Below are 20,914 nucleotides of genomic sequence, written 5' to 3'. Positions count from 1 at the left end.
GCAGTTCTTGAAATTCTTCATAAGGAAAGTATCCATCTCAACACTGTGTATGCTATTTTACTGATACAAGGGGTTGTGTGCAGCAAGGATCCTATCTTCTGTTCCTGTCCCCTTCTTAAAGTATTGTGCTTGCTCTGGAATATCATGTAGCATGAGAAAGCAACCAAGTATACAATGAGCTAAAGTAGGTTGGGGAACTTCAATTAGATTCAGCCTTTAGTGAAGTAAGCCTGTCCTTGATGGTGGGCATAGGATATTAAGTACAAACCACCTCAGAAGGAGTTGAAAAACTTTATGAAATTGGCCAGTACTGAAATTCTATAGTAGGGCTGAGGGTTACTGTATTGGAGGCAGCTGTTGATCAGTTGGTATGTCCAAGCATAACTAAAAATGTGCTAACTTTACCTAGCTGATAATTCTGGATATGCTACTTGAGTGAAGTCTAACTTAAAAAAACAAACCCAAACTCTCAGCCTTGGTCTGCTTGCTTTTTTCCCCAGCAACAGTTACTGTACACTTGCCTATGCAATTGACTACAACCTATTAAAGCTGGTGTATCAAACTCTTTGAGAGCTCTGTCAGTAGCTACCATAACTATCTATTACTCTTGAGGGAATTTCTCAAACGCATTCTTTGGTGCCTGAGCTAGTCCACTTGCAGCTGTGAGTGAATGTTGTGGTGGCATAGAATTAATATTTATTCAGCACTCTGAAGCCAATCTAATGGTAGCAAAACAGCTCCTTTTCTAAGATCTTCATTTATGAATATTCTCCCAAGCATTGATTATGTAGGCTAACCCTTCTCACATGCTTTGGCTGTAGTCCTGTCTACATTCCCACTAAGATCAGGGCAAGAGGAACCCTTTTTGAATACTGGTCTGAGACTTCAAAGACCATTGAAGATTCTAGCATAGTACAGATACTTTGCCACAGATAGCGCTCCGTCATGAGGTAACTAGCTCTGTGGTACAGCCAGTCTCTGTTTTGTTGGGGGAAAAGTGAAATAAAGCCCCACTGTTGGCTGTGCATCAAGGAAAGATTTTTCAGTAGCATGTAAATTGTTTAAAAAACACTCCAAACAAACTTACCTTCAGCTAAAATTTGAAATTGGCCCTTTCAGTGCTCTTTGTAATACTAGAATTAAAATAGCTTCACAATTACTGTTTTCAGTATATTCTTGATATTAAAGATAGTGGCACCTTCTTATGGGATAGAAGGGGTCTTCTGCCACCAGTAATTTTCCCGTGCCCTTGCAGAGTTGTGGCTCCCCATTTCATGCAGAAGTCTGTCTGCTTGGGGTGGAGGTTGTCTGTCAGTGGTCCTACAAGCCTGGCAAAACACAGTGGGAGGGTGTAGAGAAACTTGGGTGTGCAAGCTTCTGCATAGCTTACAGGCCTAGATATGTGAATTGGGGTCACTACACAAAAGCAGGATAACTATCAGGAAAGCACCCACACTTTACCTGGTCACATAAGCACTCTTGCACTGGGGAGCAGCAGAATCTGGGTTATGCAACTTTCTCTACCCCCACTTTCCTCACATCACTTATCCCTTCTCTGAATTAATAGCTGCCTTCTCCCTTTGACGTTCTCTGCTCAGCCTCACAGGCTGAGGGACAGGTGCTGCTGGGGAAATTAAATATTAAAATTATAAACATTTAACATACAAATCTGCCCTCCTTTAAAAAGAGAATCTTAAAAATAGCCAATGCTGCTGCTACTTTCCCACCACAATAGGCAAGTGCCTGAAGAGAGATGGGTGGTCAGCACTGTTACTAAAAGGTCAAACTCAAGCTGTGGTGGAGCACCTAGGGAAGTGCCTGGCAGAGGCCAAGTCTCTCCCTGTAAACACAATCTACTACCAGCAACTTTCTGTTTAAATCAGGAATTACTAGCTGAACTGTCTTAGCTAACTTTGGTAGATCAAAGGAAGAGAAAGCGGTCTCTTGAGTAGTAAAAACCCTTTATAGGTCATATTGCAAAGGCATTGGGTCCACCAAGTAGAAAATAGTAATCCACTGTAGCTGTTGGAGTGGTATGTTTGTATCTGCTAGGACCTAAGTAGCTGCACTTTGAATCACCTGTAGACTTCCAGGAGTCTTTTGAGTACAGCACAAAATCAAGCATGCTGAAATACTCTGATCTAGAAGTCAGAAAGCAATAGATGATTAGCTCCAGCTCTGTAAAACAAGGTAACAAACAAGTAACATGATGGGGCCTGTACGCTTATTAAAATGTTACTGTTCAGGGTATCTCACTGTTGACAGACCTGAGAGAATGAATATGGGTACTTGTCCACTACCAGAAGGCAAGTGAAATTAATGTTGTCTTTGTGCCTATTTCAGGATTAAAAGGGAGCAAGGAAATTTAAGATTTCCAGATAAGTGAGGTCTTAACAGAAGCTTTTCAGGAATTAAGAAAAACAGAGGATGTGATACAAGGGGAGATTTCTAGCATCCAGGTATGGCTTCTTGAGAAAGAGAATAAAACTCATTAAACAGAAGAGATGCTTTCCTGCACCCACATAAACTGTGACACCCAACACATTCTGGGATATTTGAAATATAAATAAGCTATTGTCTTGTTAGCCCAACATGGCAGAAAATACTTCAACCACACACAAGCAGCGAAGGTAAAACCTTCAGTCTCTACATGAGCCAATTTAACTGAAACAGTAAGTACCTTTAAAAAACAAAAAGTCCAGGAAACTAAATTTATAGCATTACAGTTTGCACATAGTCAGAACATGAAACACATTAGGTTTCTGATAGGACTGTTCAGTGCAGATATGGAGTAGTTTCTGGTAAAGTGTCTAGCTGACTATTTCATTGTTTATGAAATGCCGCAATATACATGGTATAGTTGACATTTGGTATTTAAGAGTTTTATTCTCTGTATTAGCTGACTTATTAATTTTAACTCTGCAATCTTAAAGTTGCATTTTAAGGTGAGGTGAAGTTAATAGTACTTAATGCTATAGCAGGTTGCATGGGAGCATTATAGTAACCCTAGGTCCAGTGATTTGCAGTGACTGCCTTTCAAAGCAGGTGAGTCCACCTGCAGTAGCCTTGCATATTCCAACATGAATTATTTTTCTATAGTCAACTGACAGGTTTTAAAGCAATGCAATAGATTTCAGCCTAGTGGGGTCCTTTTATATACTTTCAATAGAGCAAAAGAAGTGACAGAACCTTAGCCAAAAAGAAATAAGAACATAAAGTCTGAAGCATTGATGCTAATTAACAGGAACTTAGCTGACAAGCATGAAAAAACAAAAACAAACCCTTATATGGTTCAGTCTGCCATTCTTTATTCATAATCTAATAATTTATACTGCCCATGCTCATTACAGAAACCCAAATGTTCTCAGGAGGTGAAAGGTACAGCAGGCAAGGGTTGCTGGACCTACTGTATATACATCCCTTCCCAACTGCCACACAGACATGAAGAAAACATTCATTGGTACAGAGGGAGGTCCAACTGCACCTCCTTTCCTCTTTAAAATGAGGGAGCGGTATGAGGAGACAGTGATGTCAGAACCAGTTCTTTGTTTATGGCTTTCTCCTTTCTGTTCTTCCATTACAATGCTGCAAAGAGGTTAAAAAAAAAAAATGTTAGCCAGCACTGTGGAACAGCCCCATGCTATTCTTCAGCTAGACAATACTGGTTCCACTCCATAATTAACAAGAGCAAAGCCCAAAAGCAGAGTCAAGTGAAACAAGCTTCCTGTGCTGATAACTACACACAATTTAAGTTGATTGTGTGGCTGAAAATGGAATGCACCAATTTGACAGTACCTGCGAACTTTTCAGAAGAAAACATGGCCAGGGGACCATGGAAAAGAGGGTTAACAAAGGATATGTATTAACTAAACTGATATGGAAAAATTATAGAATGTTTGTGCTGCTGAACCTCTAAAGGAAACACATGAACTCCACATAAAATATATTACCCCATTTCATCTTATGCCACTTGTCTTGTCCTCATTAAGCAATATTCGATGTAGAGTAGATAGAGAGTTGAAATAATACAAGACTGGGAGCAACCAAAGTTTCATCTTCGTTATTATAAACCATCATCATTTAAATAAATCTTCAGCCTGCAAGATCTGAGTACTCTTAAGACTGCATACAAAGGACCAATCACAACGTGAGAATGCAAGCTTTAGTATGGAATACAAGTCATCCTCTGAATTAACAGGGGATATTTTAAGTAGGCAGAATGTAATAAAATTGGAATTAGCTTAGGACACCTAAGCTACCCCTACTATACTTGCAATGTGCTATGGCAATGGTCCCCAAACTGTGGGGCATGCCCCCCTAGGGGGGCATGGAGGAACATTGGGGGGGATGCAGCAGGACCTGAGCCAGCCCCCATGGGGATGGGGAGGGAACACTACCCAGCTGCAGCTCTGGCCCTGCTCCCAACCAGAGGAGCGCGGACACATTCCATTACAGGTAAGGGGGGGCGTGAGAGGAAAAGTTTGGGCACCACTGTGCTATGGTAATACAAATAATAATATGAACAATCAAATTCTGTAGTCACTACACATAGCCAGTTTGTTTTATATCTGACCCAAATGACAAGACTTTGGGCACATTATCAGTTTAGTACTAGCTCAAAAGCAAGTGTCACCTATAGCATTTATGTATTCTTTAGAGTAGGTCTCATTCAAATACTGATAAGGTCAGATCCGGAGCCAGCATATATATAAGATCACAGACAGAGGTAGTACAGCTGCAGGTTTTTATGGGACCCGTACTGAATGTGCAGCAGTTTTCCAAAGCAGTAGCAGTCTGCATCACCCAGTTACATAATCCCCTCCCTCTCCCATGCCAAACAGGTAATATAAGTAATTGAACTGTTAGTGGCACTGATGTCATACCTTTAATCATCATCATCATCATCCTCTGGGACAAAGATATCATGTTCCTCGAGCAAGGCTGCAAAATTCTTACTGATCTGAGTCCCAACGTAGAGGAAAGGGATCACAACGGTAAATACTCGTAGGAGGCCAAAGGGCATCTATACATGTTCAGTCAAAACAAATTAATCTCTATCAGCAAGTTCCATTTTGGATCAACTGATGTGCATTAATCTAATAGAGCAAGGAGGGAACTTTAAACTTCTGAGACCACATCTAGAATATTGTGTTCTGTTTTGAGCATTCAGAAAGATATTAATTACCTAGAGGGAATTCAGAGAAAAGAAACAAAACTGATTAAAGATTAGAATGAAAAAAAAAATTAAGTGTGTAAGGAACGAGAAAAATTCTTCTTGGTGATAAGGAGTAACACGACTAAAACATCTACATTTCCTCTACAATGTAAATATCTTCTATATTAAGATACCCAGCTAGAGCAATTCTGTCCCCAAACGCTGACAGCACAGTCTTGTAGCATACGTGACATCATTCTGTATTTTACCCATATTCCCAAATTGTGCTATTGGACTTTGCAAAGTTGTAGTACCCTTTGGAAACATGTATATAACATGCCTCCAAACCCATTTCCACTGGAAGACTAAACCATATTGTAACAAGGTCCTCCAGCAAGACATATTTTATTGAACAGGAGGGACTTTACTAGGCAGAACAGTCTCCCTAAGGAAATGGTGGTATAAACCCAATCAATAGTCATTTAAAAGTTAGGCAGAACATTGAATACTATTAAACAGAATGGTGAAATCCTCTATGTTCATCAACTGAGCTCTTTGTTCCAAAGCAATGTTATTAATTATTCTATAGCCCCATTCATCCTGCAGCATGCTAAAGTGTTTTATGGATTAAATACACAGGGAACACTCGGCCACCACCGTAATACACCTGGAAAAAGGCAGTTCTGTTTGTATCAAGGAAGGAAAGTGAAGAAGAACTTCTGCACTATAAACTCTAAGGGAAGTTTTAGGAAGGCTGATTAACTACTTGACCCAGAATTTGACTAGTGGGTTTAAGAATCTTACTCTTGCAAAAAGTGTCATGGGATTTCTTAATAACCAGGAGTGACCAGGGCTTTTATTTTCTGGCCGACCTGAAAAACTGCACCTCAGGTAATACCGTGTCCCCAATACCATGCTGGACAGCTGGTTCTGTAATAACTCAGAGGAAAGATGGCCACCTCAGTGATCGCCAATACCATCTCCAGCATTACCATAGTATGACTTGTCCCAGGCAAGTACTGATCCCAGGCCCCACCCATCCTGTTCAGTTTATGAGACCTGACAAGACCATAGCCTGAGCCCACAGGACTTAACTCGAATCTGTTATAATGGGATTGTCACGGGGCAGTCGGACACTCTGGTTTCCCCCGTCCCACGCAGCCCTCTTGAAAAGGTCGCTGTGTGGAACACACTGGACTCAACAACCCAGCCTGTTCACTAACCCTCAGCCCCGCCCCACACCCGGCTGCTGCAGAGCTTCCGTCGTGCCGCATCTTCCAGGCTCGTCTGTGCCTCAGCAAAGTCTTCCGCCCAGGAGGCCTGAAGCCCAGAGCACTGTGACCCCACACGGGGCACCGGTCGCCGGCCCGCGGGCAGGGCCTTCGACCCCCAGGGTCCTGCTGCCGAACGAGCGCCCTTGCTTCCGGGCCGGCTGCCGTGGCGGTTCCATTCCCTCCTCCCCGTCTCACCATAGCGGCAGCTGCCTGGGGAGGCGGCGCCGGGGGGTGTCCGGCTGCCCTGCGGCCGAGCCCTCACCCGGGACAGACCCAGGCGTGGGGGAGGGGCATTCTCATCCTGCCAGCGGGCAGCGCCGGGCCTGTGGTTCCTCCCCGCCCGCCAGGTGACATGCCGCCCCCCGCCCAGCGGTGCCGCCACCTGGGGGCGCTTCCGCATTCCAAGAGCCCCCGCAGAGCCATTCCCAGTGGGCCGGACCCTCACTTTTAATCCCGCCCCTCAAGGCAATGGTTTGTACTCTGATTGGCCAATGCTCCTGTCACTAACCCCAGCCGGCGGCTGACCGCGATCTGCGATTGGTTGCTCCCCCAGCCAGACTACGCCCCTCACCCCTCACTCACTTTTGCCGGTTTGGGTAAAATGGCCCCGCTGCGAGTGACAGTCTCGCTCCGCGCAGGCACGACGGTCACCGCGGAGCCGCTCCGGGGCCCGCCGGGCCCCGCCCGCCCCCGGGAACCGGCCGCTGCCGCCAACAAGCGTCCCGCCAGAGCCGCCATCTTCGTGCCGTCGGCCGCTCTGCCCCGGCCCGCGCTGCTATAGCGACGCGCCCGAGCTGTCCCCGGGGCGCCGCCGCCTCCTCAAATCTCGCGATGACCGGGGAGGGGTGGGGGCGTCGGGGTAAAGCGGCTGGCTCCAGTGCGCATGCGGACGAGCGCGAGGGCAGAGCAGGGGCTGCCGGTTTGTGCTACGTTAGCCCAGCTCTGGGCGTGGCAGGGCTCTGGGTGCCCAGGCCTGTCAGTCACCTTCCCCTCCCCCCGCGCCCGCCGCGGGTGTCCGCTCCCTGCCGTCCCCAGCCCGTTACTCACTCACGCGCTGTCCCCGGGGCTATGCCAGGCGGGACAGGGGGTGCACCCCTCCCCGGTCCCTTCGGCACAGCCCTGCAGGGTCCTGCTGAGGGCGGCCAGATGTCCCGTCTCTATAGAAGGGACAGTATCCTGTGTTGGGACTTTTGCTTATCTAGGTGCCTGTTCCCCCCCGCAACCCCTATCCCCTTTTTTCACAGTTGCTATCTGGTCACTGTACCTGCTCCTTGACCACTGAACAGGCTCAGAAATACCAACTCTGCTGTGCCCATGGGAACCGTGGACACATCAGCCTGTGTGATTTAACTCCAGGGCAGCACCTTGCTGAATATCACATTACTCAGATGTAAGGAGAGTAAAAACAGCAATAAGATTATCAAACATTCAAAAGTCAAGTGATAGTTACATATAAACTATATAGCAGAACAGATGTAACATGCTTTCTAGAGACTAAACTTAACTGACAGGTTACTTAAGGGTATGTCTACACTACGAAATTAGGTCGAATTTAGAGAAGTCGGTTTTGTAGAAAGCGGTTTTATACAGTCGATTGTGTGCGTCCCCACACAAATGGTCTAAGTGCCTGTAGTCGGCGGAGTGTGTCCACAGTACCGAGGCCACCGTCAACTTCCGGAGCGTTGCACTGTGGGTGGCTATCCCACAGTTCCTGCAGTCTCCGCCGTCCATTTGAATTCTGGGTAGAAATCCCAACGCCTGATGGGGCTAAAACACTGTCACGGGTGGTTCTGTGTACGTATCGTCAGGCCGTTCCCTCCCTCCCTCCGTGAAAGCAAGGGCAGACAATCGTTTTGCGCCTTTTTTCTTGAGTTACCTGTGCAGACGCCATACCACGGCAAGCATGGAGCCCGCTCAGCTCACCGTCACTGTATGTCTCCTGGGTGCTGGCAGACGTGGTACTGCATTGCTACACAGCAGCAGTTTATTGCCTTTTGGCAGCAGACAGTGCAGTATGACTGGTAGCCGTCATCAACGTAGTCCTGGGTGCTCTTTTAACTGGGCATCTGGGCAAACATGGGAGTGACTCAGCCAGGTCATTTCCCTTGTTTCATCTCGTGGCGACTGAGTCCTACCAGCAGTGCACTGTTTTTTAACCTCCAGCCAGCAGAAGATGATGGCTAGTCGTCATACTGTACCGTCTTCTGCCAAGCACCCAGGAGATGATGATGGCTAGCAGTCATACTGCACAGTCTGCTGCCAGCAAGATGTATAAAGATAGATGAAGTGGCTCAAAACAAGAAATAGACCAGATTTGTTTTGTATTCATTTTCTCGTCCCTCCCTCTGTGAAATCAATGGCCTGCTAAACCCAGTTTTGAGTTCTATCCTTGAGGTTTTGAGTTCTATCCTTGAGGGGGCCATTCAGTTTCTTGCAAAGCCACCCCCTTTGTTGATTTTAATTCCCTGTAAGCCAACCCTGTAAGCCATATTGTCAGTCGCCCCTCCCTCCGTCAGGACAACGGAAGACAATCGTTCTGCGCCTTTTTTCCATGCAGACGCCATACGACGGCAAGCATGGAGCCCGCTCAGATCACTTTGGCAATTAGGAGCACATTAAACACCACGCGCATTATCCAGCAGTATATGCAGCACCAGAACCTGGCAAAGCGATACCGGGCAAGTAGGCGACGTCAGCGCGGTGACGTGAGTGATGAGGACATGGACACAGACTTCTCTCAAAGCATGGGCCCTGGCAATGTGGGCATCATGGTGCTAATGGGGCAGGTTCATGCGGTGGAACGCCGATTCTGGGCTCGGGAAACAAGCACAGACTGGTGGGACCGCATAGTGTTGCGGGTCTGGGACAATTCCCAGTGGTTGCGAAACTTTCGCATGCATAAGGGCACTTTCATGGAACTTTGTGACTTGCTTTCCCCTGCCCTGAAGTGCATGAATACCAAGATGAGAGCAGCCCTCACAGTTGAGAAGCGAGTGGCAATAGCCCTGTGGAAGCTTGCAATGCCAGACAGCTACCGGTCAGTCAGGAGTCAATTTGGAGTGGGCAAATCTACTGTGGGGGCTGCTGTGATGCAAGTAGCCAATGCAATCAAAGATCTGCTGATATCAAGGGTAGTGACCCTGGGAAATGTGCAGGTCATAGTGGATGGCTTTGCTGCAATTGGGATCCCCTAACTGTGGTGGGGCCATAGATGGAACCCATATCCCTATCTTGGCACCGGAGCACCAAGCCGGCGAGTACATAAACTGTAAGGGGTACTTTTCAATAGTGCTGCAAGCACTGGTGGATCACAAGGGACATTTCACCAACATCAACGTGGGATGGCCGGGAAAGGTACATGATGCTCGCATCTTCAGAAACTCTGGTCTGTTTCAAAAGCTGCAAGAAGGGACTTTATTCCCAGACCAGAAAATAACCATTGGGGATGTTGAAATGCCTATAGTTATCCTTGGGGACCCAGCCTACCCCTTAATGCCCTGGCTCATGAAGCCATACACAGGCAGCCTGGACAGTAGTCAGGAGCTGTTCAACTACAGGCTGAGCAAGTGCAGAATGGTGGTAGAATGTGCATTTGGACATTTAAAAGCACGCTGGCGCAGTTTACTGACTCGGTTAGACCTCAGCGAAACCAATATTCCCACTGTTATTACTGCTTTCTGTGCGCTCCACAATATCTGTGAGAGTAAGGGGGAGACGTTTATGGCGGGGTGGGAGGTTGAAGCAAATCGCCTGGCTGCTGGTTTCGCACAGCCAGACACCAGGGTGGTTAGAAGAGCACAGGAGGGCACAGTGCGCATCAGAGAAGCTTTGAAAACCAGTTTCATGACTGGACAGACTATGCTGTGAAAGTTCTGTTTGTTTCTCCTTGATGAAAACCCCCCCACCCCTTGGTTCACTCTACTTCCCTGTAAGCTAACCACCCTCCCCTCCTCCCTTCAATCACCACTTGCAGAGGCAATAAAGTCATTGTTGCTTCACATTCATGCATTCTTTACTCATTCATCACACAAATAGGGGGATAACTACCAAGGTAGCCCTGGAGGGGTGGTGGAGGAGAGAAGCACCAGGAGGGGTGGTGAAGAAGGGAAGGACAAGGCCACACAGCACTTTAAAAGTTTAAAACTTATTGAATGCCAGCCTTCTGTTGCTTGGGCAATCCTCTGGAGTGGAGTGGCCGGGTGGCCAGAGGCCCCCCCACCACGTTCTTGGGCGTCTGGGTGAGGAGGCTATCGAACTTGGGGAGGAGGGCAGTTGGTTACACAGGGACTGTAGCGGCGGTCTGTGCTCCTGCTGCCTTTCCTGCAGCTCAACCATACGCTGGAGCATATTGGTTTGATCCTCCAGCAGCCTCAGCATTGAATCCTGCCTCCTCTCATCACGCTGCCGCCACCTTTCAGCTTCAGCCCTCTCTTCAGCCCGCCACTTACTCTTTTCAGCCCGCCACCTCTCCTCCTGGTCATTTTGTGCTTTCCTGCACTCTGACATTGTCTGCCTCCATGCATTCGTCTGTGCTCTGTCAGTGTGGGAGGACAGCATGAGCTCAGAGAACATTTCATCATGAGTGTGTTTTTTTCGCCTTCTAATCTTCTCTAGCCTCTGGGAAGGAAAAGATCCTGTGATCCTTGAAACACATGCAGCTGGTGGAGGGGAAAAAAAAGAGACAGTGGTATTTAAAAAGACACATTTTCTAGAACAATGGCTATACTCTTTCACGGTAAACCTTGCTGTTAACATTACATACACAGCACATGTGCTTTCGTTCCAAGGTCACATTTTGCCTCCCCCCACCACGTGGCTAGCCCCTCCCCCCTCCCCGTGGCTAACAGCGGGGAACATTTCTGTTCAGCCACAGGCAAACAGCCCAGCAGGAACGGGCACCTCTGAATGTCCCCTTAAGAAAAGCACCCTATTTCAACCAGGTGACCATGAATGATATCACTCTCCTGAGGATAACACAGAGAGATAAAGAACGGCTGTTGTTTGAACGCCAGCAAACATACACTGCAATGCTTTGTTCTACAATGATTCCCGAGTACGTGCTACTGGCCTGGAGTGGTAAAGTGTCCTACCATGGTGGACGCAATAAGGCTGCCCTCCCCAGAAACCTTTTGCAAAGGCTTTGGGAGTACATCCAGGAGAGCCGCAAATGCCAGGGCAAATTAATCCTTTCGCATGCTTGCTTTTAAACCATGTATAGTATTTTAAAAGGTACACTCACCAGAGGTCCCTTCTTCGCCTGGTGGGTCTGGGAGGCAGCCTTGGGTGGGTTCAGGGGGTACTGGCTCCAGGTCCAGGGTGAGAAACAGTTCCTGGCTGTCGGGAAAACCGGTTTCTCTGCTTGCTTTCTGTGAGCTATCTACCACTTCTTCATCATTATCTTCCTCGTCCCAAAAACCTGCTTCTGTGTTGCCTCCATCTCCATTGAAGGAGTCAAACAACACGGCTGGGGTAGTGGTGTCTGAACCCCCTAAAATGGCATGCAGCTCATCATAGAAGCGGCATGTTTGGGGCTCTGACCCGGAGCGGCCGTTTGCCTCTCTGGTTTTCTGATAGGCTTGCCTCAGCTCCTTAAGTTTCACGCGGCACTGCTTCAGGTCCCTCTTATGGCCTCTGTCCTTCATGCCCTGGTAGATTTTGACAAATGTTTTGGCATTTCGAAAACTGGAACGGAGTTCTGATAGCACGGATTCCTCTCCCCATACAGCAATCAGATCCCGTACCTCCCGTTCGGTCCATGCGGGAGCTCTTTTGTGATTCTGGGACTCCATCATGGTCACCTCTGCTGATGAGCTCTGGCCAGCATGGCAAGCTGCAGGTGACCATGCAAACCGGAAATTGAAATTCAAAAGTTTGCGGGCCTTTTCCTGTCTACCTGACCAGTGCATCTGAGTTGAGAGTGCTGTCCAGAGTGGTCACAATAGAGCACTCTGGGATAGCTCCCGGAGGCCAATACCATCTAATTGCGTCCACAGTACCCCAAATTCGACCTAGCAAGGCCAATTTAAGCACTAATCCACTTGTCAGGGGTGGAGTAAGGAAATCGATTTTAAGAGCCCTTTAAGTCAAAAAAAAGGGCTTCATCGTGAGGACGGGTGCAGGTTTACATCGATTTAACGCTGCTAAATTCGACCTAAAGTCCTAGTGTAGATCAGGGCTCAAGAAGTTTCTCTCACCCCTCAACGTCCTCTGCAGCATTTGAGCCAAGGTTGGCTGAGGTCCCATTTTCATGAATGTTAAATGCACTGTCTGTTTATCTCCTAGGTGCAGGATAAAGGGTGTGTCATCTTTGCCTTCTACTTATATCCCCAAAGTGCACACTCTACTCAGATGGGATAACCACTCATGGCTTAATTTTCCTGGTTACTGCTGCTGACTTCACATTTATCTGTTGATTTCATATGTGAATGGAACAGGAGTACTTGTGGCACCTTAGAGACTAACAAATTTTTGCGGATACAGACTAACACGGCTGCTATTCTGAAACATATGTAAATGAGCATCCATTGTGTTTGCTTACAATGCTTAACTAACATCCAGACTGAGAGACAGGTGAATAATCATCTCTCGTCTAACAGAAAGCCTATTTCTCCACCTCTGCTGTGATATAGAATCTACAAACATATTTTGAATACCTAAACATATATTTGCAATGCTAGTAATGACCAGTGTGACCCCAGCTTTAATTTAAAACTTCACACAACATTCTTTGGTGAACCAGAATGCACATACCAGTGTCTGGATATTCCTGTAACCCAGTTGGCATTAAGGGGTTCTTGACTCACAGCGGGCTCTGCAAGGACCCCACCCTCCCAGTGGAATCACTGTCACATCTCCTTAGCCACACTTCTGAAGAGGCAGCCTCTGACACAGTAGAATGGACTTTCAGTGTTTCTCAAATGTGGCCACCAGGGGCTTTTCTTGCAGCTACAGCCTCTTGGGTGGCTTGGGGTGGGGGGAAGCAGTGGCCTCTCTCTGGGGACTCACAAGCTGGAGGAGCAGGCAACCAGTGAGTTTCCCACCTTCCCAGGGTTGCGGTGGGGTTGGGCTTCAGCCCTGGGGTTGCACATAGCAGGCTCCAGCCAGAGGGCTTTGGGCTTCATTCCTTGAGCTCACCACCCCTCCTATCACATCTGGTCCCTGCTGCCTCCCCTAGTGCCCCATTGCCCCTGGCTCCCACTGCCTCCTTACCCACCTCCCCATCCAGGGCTCAATTTGTCCCCGGGCTTGCCAGGGCTGAGTAAATCTGCTGTGAAAAGTGACGTTTGTGTGTTTGCTAATATCACTTTTCACAGCAGACTTAGTAGCTAGCAAGTCTAAAAAAAAAAAAAAAAAAAAAGCAACCAAAAATACAAAAGAAACAATAAGAAAAAAGACAAGAACATGTAAAGCACCTTATTTGTATTTCTATTCCGCTTAGGTCCAGTAAAGAATAAAGACAACTGTTTATTATGTTTATTATTGAGTCTACAAAAAAAATCCTACATAAATAAATTACAATGATTTGGACACGTATATGTGCATATTCATTTGTGTTTCCTAAAGTATTTTAGGAAACACTGTCAGAGCGGCCACCAGCAAGAGTTAGTGGCCGCACTCTGAGGCCATCAAAAATTTTGTTGTGAGAACCCCTGGACTAGATCCTTTAATGAACAGAAAAAGCCTAACCAGACAGACTGTTCCTCATTGGCTGTGGCACTGTCGTCAGATTACATAGGCTAAACGGGGTCAGAGTTTGGATGGAAGACCTTTAAATGAAAACCTGTGTACAGCAGGAAGACCTGAAGCACCACAGGGCACACTTTTCTGAGTCAGTATTGTGTTAGTGCTCGAATACCATGCTGCCGTCTTTGAGATAAAACCAAGGCCCTTATTGCTTGGCTGTTATATCGAGAAAGCATTTTTGTTAGAGTAGAGAGTATTGAGGATCTGTCTAGGACATTAGGGCTAACAAGAATAATTGGTTTCAGAGTAGCTGCCGTGTTAGTCTGTATCCGCAAAAAGAAAAGGAGTACTTGTAACACCTTAAAGACTAACAAATTTATTTGAGGATAAGGTTTTGTGAGCTACAGTTCACTTCATCTTCTACACTTTCCACAGTATGCATCTGATGAAGTGAGCTGTAGCTCACGAAAGCTTATGCTCAAATAAATCGGTTAGTCTCTAAGGTGCCACAAGTACTCCTTTTCTTTTAGCTCACTTCATCGGATGCAATTTTAATAATTGCATTCTTTTAACCTAAAATTCCCATGTAGTTTCTTTTATGTCAGATTTTTTATTGATGTCTTGATCTGTTTGGATCTGTACACTGCAGTGTAATGTTAAATAGCTGCTACATTCCACATCAGTGGCAGATGAAGTAATGCTGGCATATAGTATAGGGAGCTCATGCTTCCAAGACACTGAGTGTCCTCACTAGGGCTCTGTAATTCCATCCCTCAGCTCATTTATTTCCCCCCACAGCCTGGTTACTATACAAAGAAAAACACAGCTTTACACAACTCCAGTCAAAAGGTGCACCAATGTTTGGAATGGAGCATGTAATTAAGCAAAGGAAAACAGAAGCTGAATATCTGCAAAAAAAAGTTATGAGTGGCTAGAGCTGTTAGGCTGTGGTAGCCCTGATGTTGGGGGGTCATTTAAAACGGTCTCTCTGATTCAATCGATCTCAATACACAGTCCAAATTCAAAACCTGTTTATTTACCATTACTAGCTTAAAATACAAATGTTAACAATTAAATGCACAATAATATACTGTTTTTATATAAAATAAAGGCCATGCAAAACTGCCTTCTTAAAAAAATACAATATCTACTTAAAGTACTTAAACACTTCAAGGTAACTAGAGAGAAACATACTGCAAGTTGTTTTTAGTGTTCTTTGTTAAATTGTACAGATTTTACAAGTGAATTTGGTGCTGGCGAAAGATGCTAGATTAGCAGCGCTGGAGACTCATCTCCACTTAATCCACAGACCAAATACACCATAGGTGCAAGCTTCCGACCATCACCTCCTGTTACTCGTCTGGAGATGCCACCTATATGGGTGAGCAGGCAGGTCAATCTCCATGGCTATTTGAACCTTTGGCCTCTCTACTAAAACATCACAAAAAACACGTCAATTGGCTGGGAACAAGTATGCCACTGGGAAATAGTCTGCAACCCTAAATTCACATGAGTCCACCAGATGACGTATTTTGTTTACTATCAGCCCGGTCTCAATTTGAACCAAATGGTAAACATCATAGTGGTTGGATTTTTTTTAACAACAAAGTGTAGGTAAATAAAGCTATAAAGCAAACAGGTCTGGAGATGAAAACCCTTCCTCAGAAGAGTACAATGACTTCAATTACTACTTTGGCAGGATCAGACCCAATCTTTGGCAGAGCTCATGAAAAACATACCAGAACCACCAGCCTCCCTCTATTACTGAAATGTTATCAAGCATTTTCTTCCCATATATGACAGAAAGAGCTTTTCATATTGTACCAAAGATTTATTGCAAAAGACAGCATCTTGAATAACTTCAGAGGGACAGCTATCAAACTTTAAAATATTCAATCCTCTTTTGCTAGAAATTCTGTTCAGATTTTCACTGTTTAAGAATAATGAAAAGGGGCGGGGGGGGGGGAAGAATAAGCAGCCCTAACCTAAATGATTGGGAGAAAAAAAGTTTGGCTAAAACCTATGTCTCAAATTTTTGCAGGGGAGACTGTGCTGGCAGGCAATGACGTGTCTCCCTTGCCCTGTAATGATCTGTGCCTGAAGATGCAAAGGCAGAATGGTCCATTAACCAACTCAACTGCAATATCAGGGAACAGAAGTCCTCACCTTCTGCCTAGGGAGCAGTTCAAGGGCACAGCCAGCAGGACTGATAAGCAGGTTTGATATTCTATCCAGTAGAAGGCAGTGGTGCACACACACACTAGCTAACTGATCCCCCGCCTAAAGGAGCTCTTGCCTTTGCTCAGCCAGCAAAGAAAACTAACTACACATGAGCAGATCTTTGCACAGACCCAAATATAATTTTTTTTTAAAGACACCAGGTGCCAATACCTAATATGAACTGAGGTGGGAAAGGGATGAGGAAAACCCTAAATCAGTGCATCTAAAGTCATGCTGCACCCCATAACCAAATGAAGTCTCAAAAACATTTGTAGGGGAAGCACAAATATCACTCAATGTTTTAGTTTCTGATCATTAATAAACAAAATTATCCCAAACACAGACACTGGTATCCTGCCCCTGGTTCACAGGACTTAGGGATATAAAGACCAAAAAAATCATTAGAAAAACACTGGATGCTTGAAGAGAACACTGTGGGTCACACTCCAAAAATAACTATTTAGCACACATACTAGCTATGAAGCCAGATAGCGTGAAAACTATGTAATGGGATAGGCAAAATAAAAATATTAAAATAAAGCTTTTAGGAGTATTAGGAACACTACTTAGTCTTATTAAAATGAGAAGAATCTTAAAAATAAAACTGACTTAAATCAATTATACTATTCCAATTTCAGCTCCAACAGCAAAACAGGCTGGATTACTTATTTTCTCTTTCAGTCATTTTCACTTCATGGTTCTCAGGCACCAGCAAAGTGCTGGTGTCTCTGGGTTTCCAACAGTGACAGGGAAGGCTTAACCTTCCAAATACAGCTGGTTTTTATTGACTTTAAAAAGTCTCAAAAATATTTCTCTCCACATTAACTTTTATAAACACTTTCTGCATCCTCAACCCCAACCAAAAAACCCCAGGACAAAACAGAACTTGGAGCCTGCACTAGTTGGCAGCGTCCCCTTTAACTCATGAATGCAGTAGATAGGATACAGGTAAAGGGGTGGGGATTTCAGCCAAAGAACGTTATAAAGAAACCGAAATGCAGCAGTGAATAAGAGATACACAGATTATGTTGTTCACAGATCAAAGTTGCGCCATTTGAGATTTACAACAGGGTGCTAGGCACCCAAAGCATTGGAAGTTGGGGGCGTGACTCCCTTTGTGCTTTTGGAAGCTTCTCCTGCACATTGTGAAGAACAAGGCTGAATGCTTCAACCAGCCAAGAAGTGCCCCAGTAGCCTATTAGTGCACAAGCCAGAGACACTCATTGCTCTCACGGTATGGTTCATTAATGGTACATGTAATTAAAAACATTGTTAAAAACATTCTTTGGCTGGTAGCAGGGGTCTGCACACCATGTTCTGCTCTGAAACGAAGTTCTTAGTAAGAGGATAAAAGGAAGGAGTAGGAAAATTATAAATACTCTCTCTACATAATATTTGCCACCAGCTTTTTACACAGTCCCTGGGCTATTTGTCCATGTATCTTTATCCCCGCCGAAGCCCAACTACCTTTTTAACAGCAATTTGTGGCCTAGCAGCCTCTCTCTCAACTCATTTTCATTTATAGACGCTATGGACTTGATTCACAACAGCGTCAGTGACACACTGGTGAGTCTCTCTTAACCCCAAATGCCTCTCTTCATGCCCTTCCCCCTCTACCCCATCCCTACAGAGTGTACGATTATCTTTGTCCCTCCTCCACTGATTTTCTCCTCCCCTTCTGTGTTATATGTGTGTGTTCCAGTGATGAGGCCCCACTTTTGGGAGTTGGGGCTCAGCTACAGTATCATCAGAAAGACCCAGCCAAAATTTGGGTCTGAACAATTAGTGTCCTCAGCCATACCCTAAGAACTGTGACCATGTACCACATATAACACTTTGCACAATCAACACACTGTACTGAGGTTAACAACTGAAGCCTTTGGGAGGTAAAGAAGTATTATTATCCCCATTTTACAGAAGGAGAGTCTGAGGTTAATTGACTTGGCCAGGGCGCCACAGCACATCAGTGCTAGAGCAAGATTAGAATTTGGGAGTTCTGGTCTCCTGACCTTTGGTTCAGTCCAGAATTTGTTGCCTCTCTGGGAGTCTTGCTTCCAAGCTCACATTCAGAGAGGGGAAAATATGAGTTTGTGGGGGTCTCTGCAAGTCTGTCTGATGGGTTTAGCAGGGTTTGGTTTGAGTTTTTTTTGTGAAAGGTGGTGCGCACCCAAGTATCACCATGCCCCTACCTCACACTGCATCCTCTTACCCACCATAAATACTACAGCACCTAAAATTCACTTGTAGATATGCTAATTCTATAATATGCAACGAGATGGGCAGTGACAGATCCCTGCACTCCTCACCTCTGTCAAGAATTTACTAGGGGAGGAACGGTTGGTACCACAGACTTGTGTAAATAATTATTGGTTATTGAGTCACACCTGCCCTCATGCTTGATACAACCATATGATCCAGAATCCTTTGGTGGCCTTTTATGTTTCTTCTCTTTAGCCAACCCATACTATAATTCATTACTGGATATATTGTATAAGAATCTGATCCTAGTTTTGAAGGCTGGGGAGTCCTATATCCATAAATCTGAGCCCATTCAAATCAGATAGACTGAGACTAAGGCAAAGCACCATCAGGGATTGATTAAGGTGAAACATGGCCCATGGACCAGCCAAAACAATGCAGCCCCAAATCTGCTTGAGTCCAGGCCAGTGAGAGGTGTGAGAGCTACACACCTTCAGGTGCTCTTCAGAGCAAAAGGGCCCAGTTCAGCCACTCTGTTCAATCCAGTCTTAATTCACCATTGATTACTCTGGGGCTCAGAAGGAATGTGAGTGTGACATAAGAAGCCATTTTCTAAAAGTTACCAGGCAATAGATGCTCCTTACCTCTAACCTAAGCAAACATTCAGTTGCTGACGATAAATCAGATAAATCAGAACAGATTACTCAAAGAAGGCGTAACAATAAAACACACCACTCCATCCAGTCCAGATTGGTAGGGAATAAAAACAGCCACCTGAACGGAAGCAGAGTGATGCCCATTTTGTGTATGCAAGTCTGGTCACACACACCCCACTCCACAATCTCCATCCCAGATTCAAAATCTACAGTTCCTGACACTTTACAGCCCTGCTGCAATATTCCACAGGGGAACATACACTGTCTGAGGGCTCAAAGGTGAAAACGAGGTCTTGGGAAGACTGGTGTCTCTCCTAGATCCCAACCTCACTCACCCACCCAACGTGCAATGATTCCAGAAAGGAAGGAGAGAAAACATTGTCACTTATTTGGCTATTCTCCTGGATGGGAGAGAGGTCACCAAGTACAGCAACGATAATGTCGAAATGGGCTTGGTGTCACTCCATGCCTTGCCTTCCCCAGTTCACAGTTCCCCACTCCTCTGGCTCTCCAGCCACTCCCTCCTTATCTCTGCAATCTCCTGACCGTACCAGTTGTGTAGCTTGGAGAAACAGGCTGTCTCCGGAGACATGGGGCTTTCCTGCCCAGTCAAAGAGAGGCCAGTGACGAGTGCTCCGCATCCACTGCCAGCTGCCAAGCGCCGGCGAGGAGGCAGAGGCGGGGGTTTGGAACACCCCCCATCGTGGTCAGCACAGGAGGCCCCTGCAGGGATGTAACCACTGCCCCATGTGGAGTAACCGTTCTCCAAGACGGGAGGCTGCTCCTGGACGAGCGCCATAGCAGGATTGGACAAATGCCTTTTTCTGCCAGATGATGACTTCCTTGGAGATTTGTAGCAGGCAGCCAAGCTCTTACGGGCATCCTCCAGTTGCTTTTCCAGCTCTCTCACCACCAAACGCATGTAATCAAAGCTGGCTCGCGAAAGCGCCTTCACCCATCCCTCCATGGCGGCCTGGCAGTCAGCCACCAGCACGTAGGCCTTGGCACCAGCGTCATCGAAGCGGATGGCAAAGGCAAACTCCTCGGCAGCCTCGCACAGTTCCACGGTGCAGCCCTCCAGCACAACAAGCCCCAGGGGGTCCCGGCTCTCACGATCTTCAAAATAGAACAGCAGGTTGCCCTTGAGGATGAACCAGCGACGGTGGTAGGAGGTGGCGTGGTGGTGGTGGTGGTGCCGCTCGACACGCTTGTGGAGGAAGCCAGCATGATCTGCCGGAGAGTCACATGTGGCATAATGCGCCACGCTTCGCTCGTTCAGCTTCATTGTCCTGGCAGGACAAAGACAGAGGAAGGGAGTCAGTTCAGTGCAGGGAACTACTGGTTCGAATTATACCCGATAGGTCACGTGCACTTCGAGTCTAGGCTGAGGCACACGAACAAAGTCCACAACTGCAGAGTTCCCAAAGATATTAAGTTTATTACACTCGAGCGTGGTGCCCCCCTGCTAGTCAGAAGGGGACCCCAAATGCAGGTTATACAAAGATTATATACCTTTTAGCAAAGCATGTTGCCCTTGTGCATCGGTAACCTTAGTCAATAGGCAAACCCTTTCCTTATCTACCACCTATCCCTGCTAGGTACATTCCCCTTGCTAAACTATTACTGCCCTAAAGCAATGCATCATTAACTTTTCTTATCAGGATGGGAGGCCCACATCAAAAGGCCAGGGGGCAGAGAGTTAGGAACAGACAAAGAACAGAAACCGG

The 20,914-nt window shown here is 46.1% G+C and overlaps 2 protein-coding genes across 7 annotated transcripts in view; both read right to left on the bottom strand.

Moving 5' to 3' along the window:
• Nucleotides 1–3,283: 3,283 nt before the first annotated feature.
• On the bottom strand, nucleotides 3,284–7,279 carry SMDT1 (single-pass membrane protein with aspartate rich tail 1). The gene is made up of 3 exons (XM_084621731.1): nucleotides 7,012–7,279; nucleotides 4,884–5,023; nucleotides 3,284–3,585 (listed from the first exon to the last, which is right to left on the bottom strand). The coding sequence occupies exons 1-2, from the start codon at nucleotides 7,165–7,167 to the stop codon at nucleotides 4,886–4,888; spliced, it is 294 nt and encodes a 97-aa protein (XP_084477857.1). The 5' UTR covers nucleotides 7,168–7,279; the 3' UTR covers nucleotides 3,284–3,585; nucleotides 4,884–4,885.
• Nucleotides 7,280–10,450: 3,171 nt separating this feature from the next.
• The window catches only part of PHETA2 (PH domain containing endocytic trafficking adaptor 2), a 33,034-nt gene continuing 22,570 nt past the window's right edge, over nucleotides 10,451–20,914 (bottom strand). For 5 of the 6 annotated variants that reach the window (XM_084628094.1, XM_084628092.1, XM_084628091.1 and 2 more), the window contains one exon: nucleotides 13,919–20,476. In XM_084628094.1, the coding sequence (XP_084484220.1) occupies nucleotides 19,672–20,472 (801 nt within the window). In that variant the 5' untranslated portion in view covers nucleotides 20,473–20,476 and the 3' untranslated portion in view covers nucleotides 13,919–19,671. Of the gene's footprint in view, nucleotides 11,088–13,918; nucleotides 20,477–20,914 lie in introns of those variants that run through there. The other variant, XR_014711639.1, reaches the window with a different exon arrangement.

The sequence above is a fragment of the Lepidochelys olivacea genome, assembly GCF_965140295.1.
Source record: "Lepidochelys olivacea isolate rLepOli2 genome assembly, chromosome: 1".
In the NCBI taxonomy this organism is placed as follows: Eukaryota; Metazoa; Chordata; order Testudines; family Cheloniidae; genus Lepidochelys; species Lepidochelys olivacea.
The sequence above is the reverse complement of the archived record's forward strand: the minus strand, read 5'-3'. Positions and strand labels throughout refer to the sequence as shown.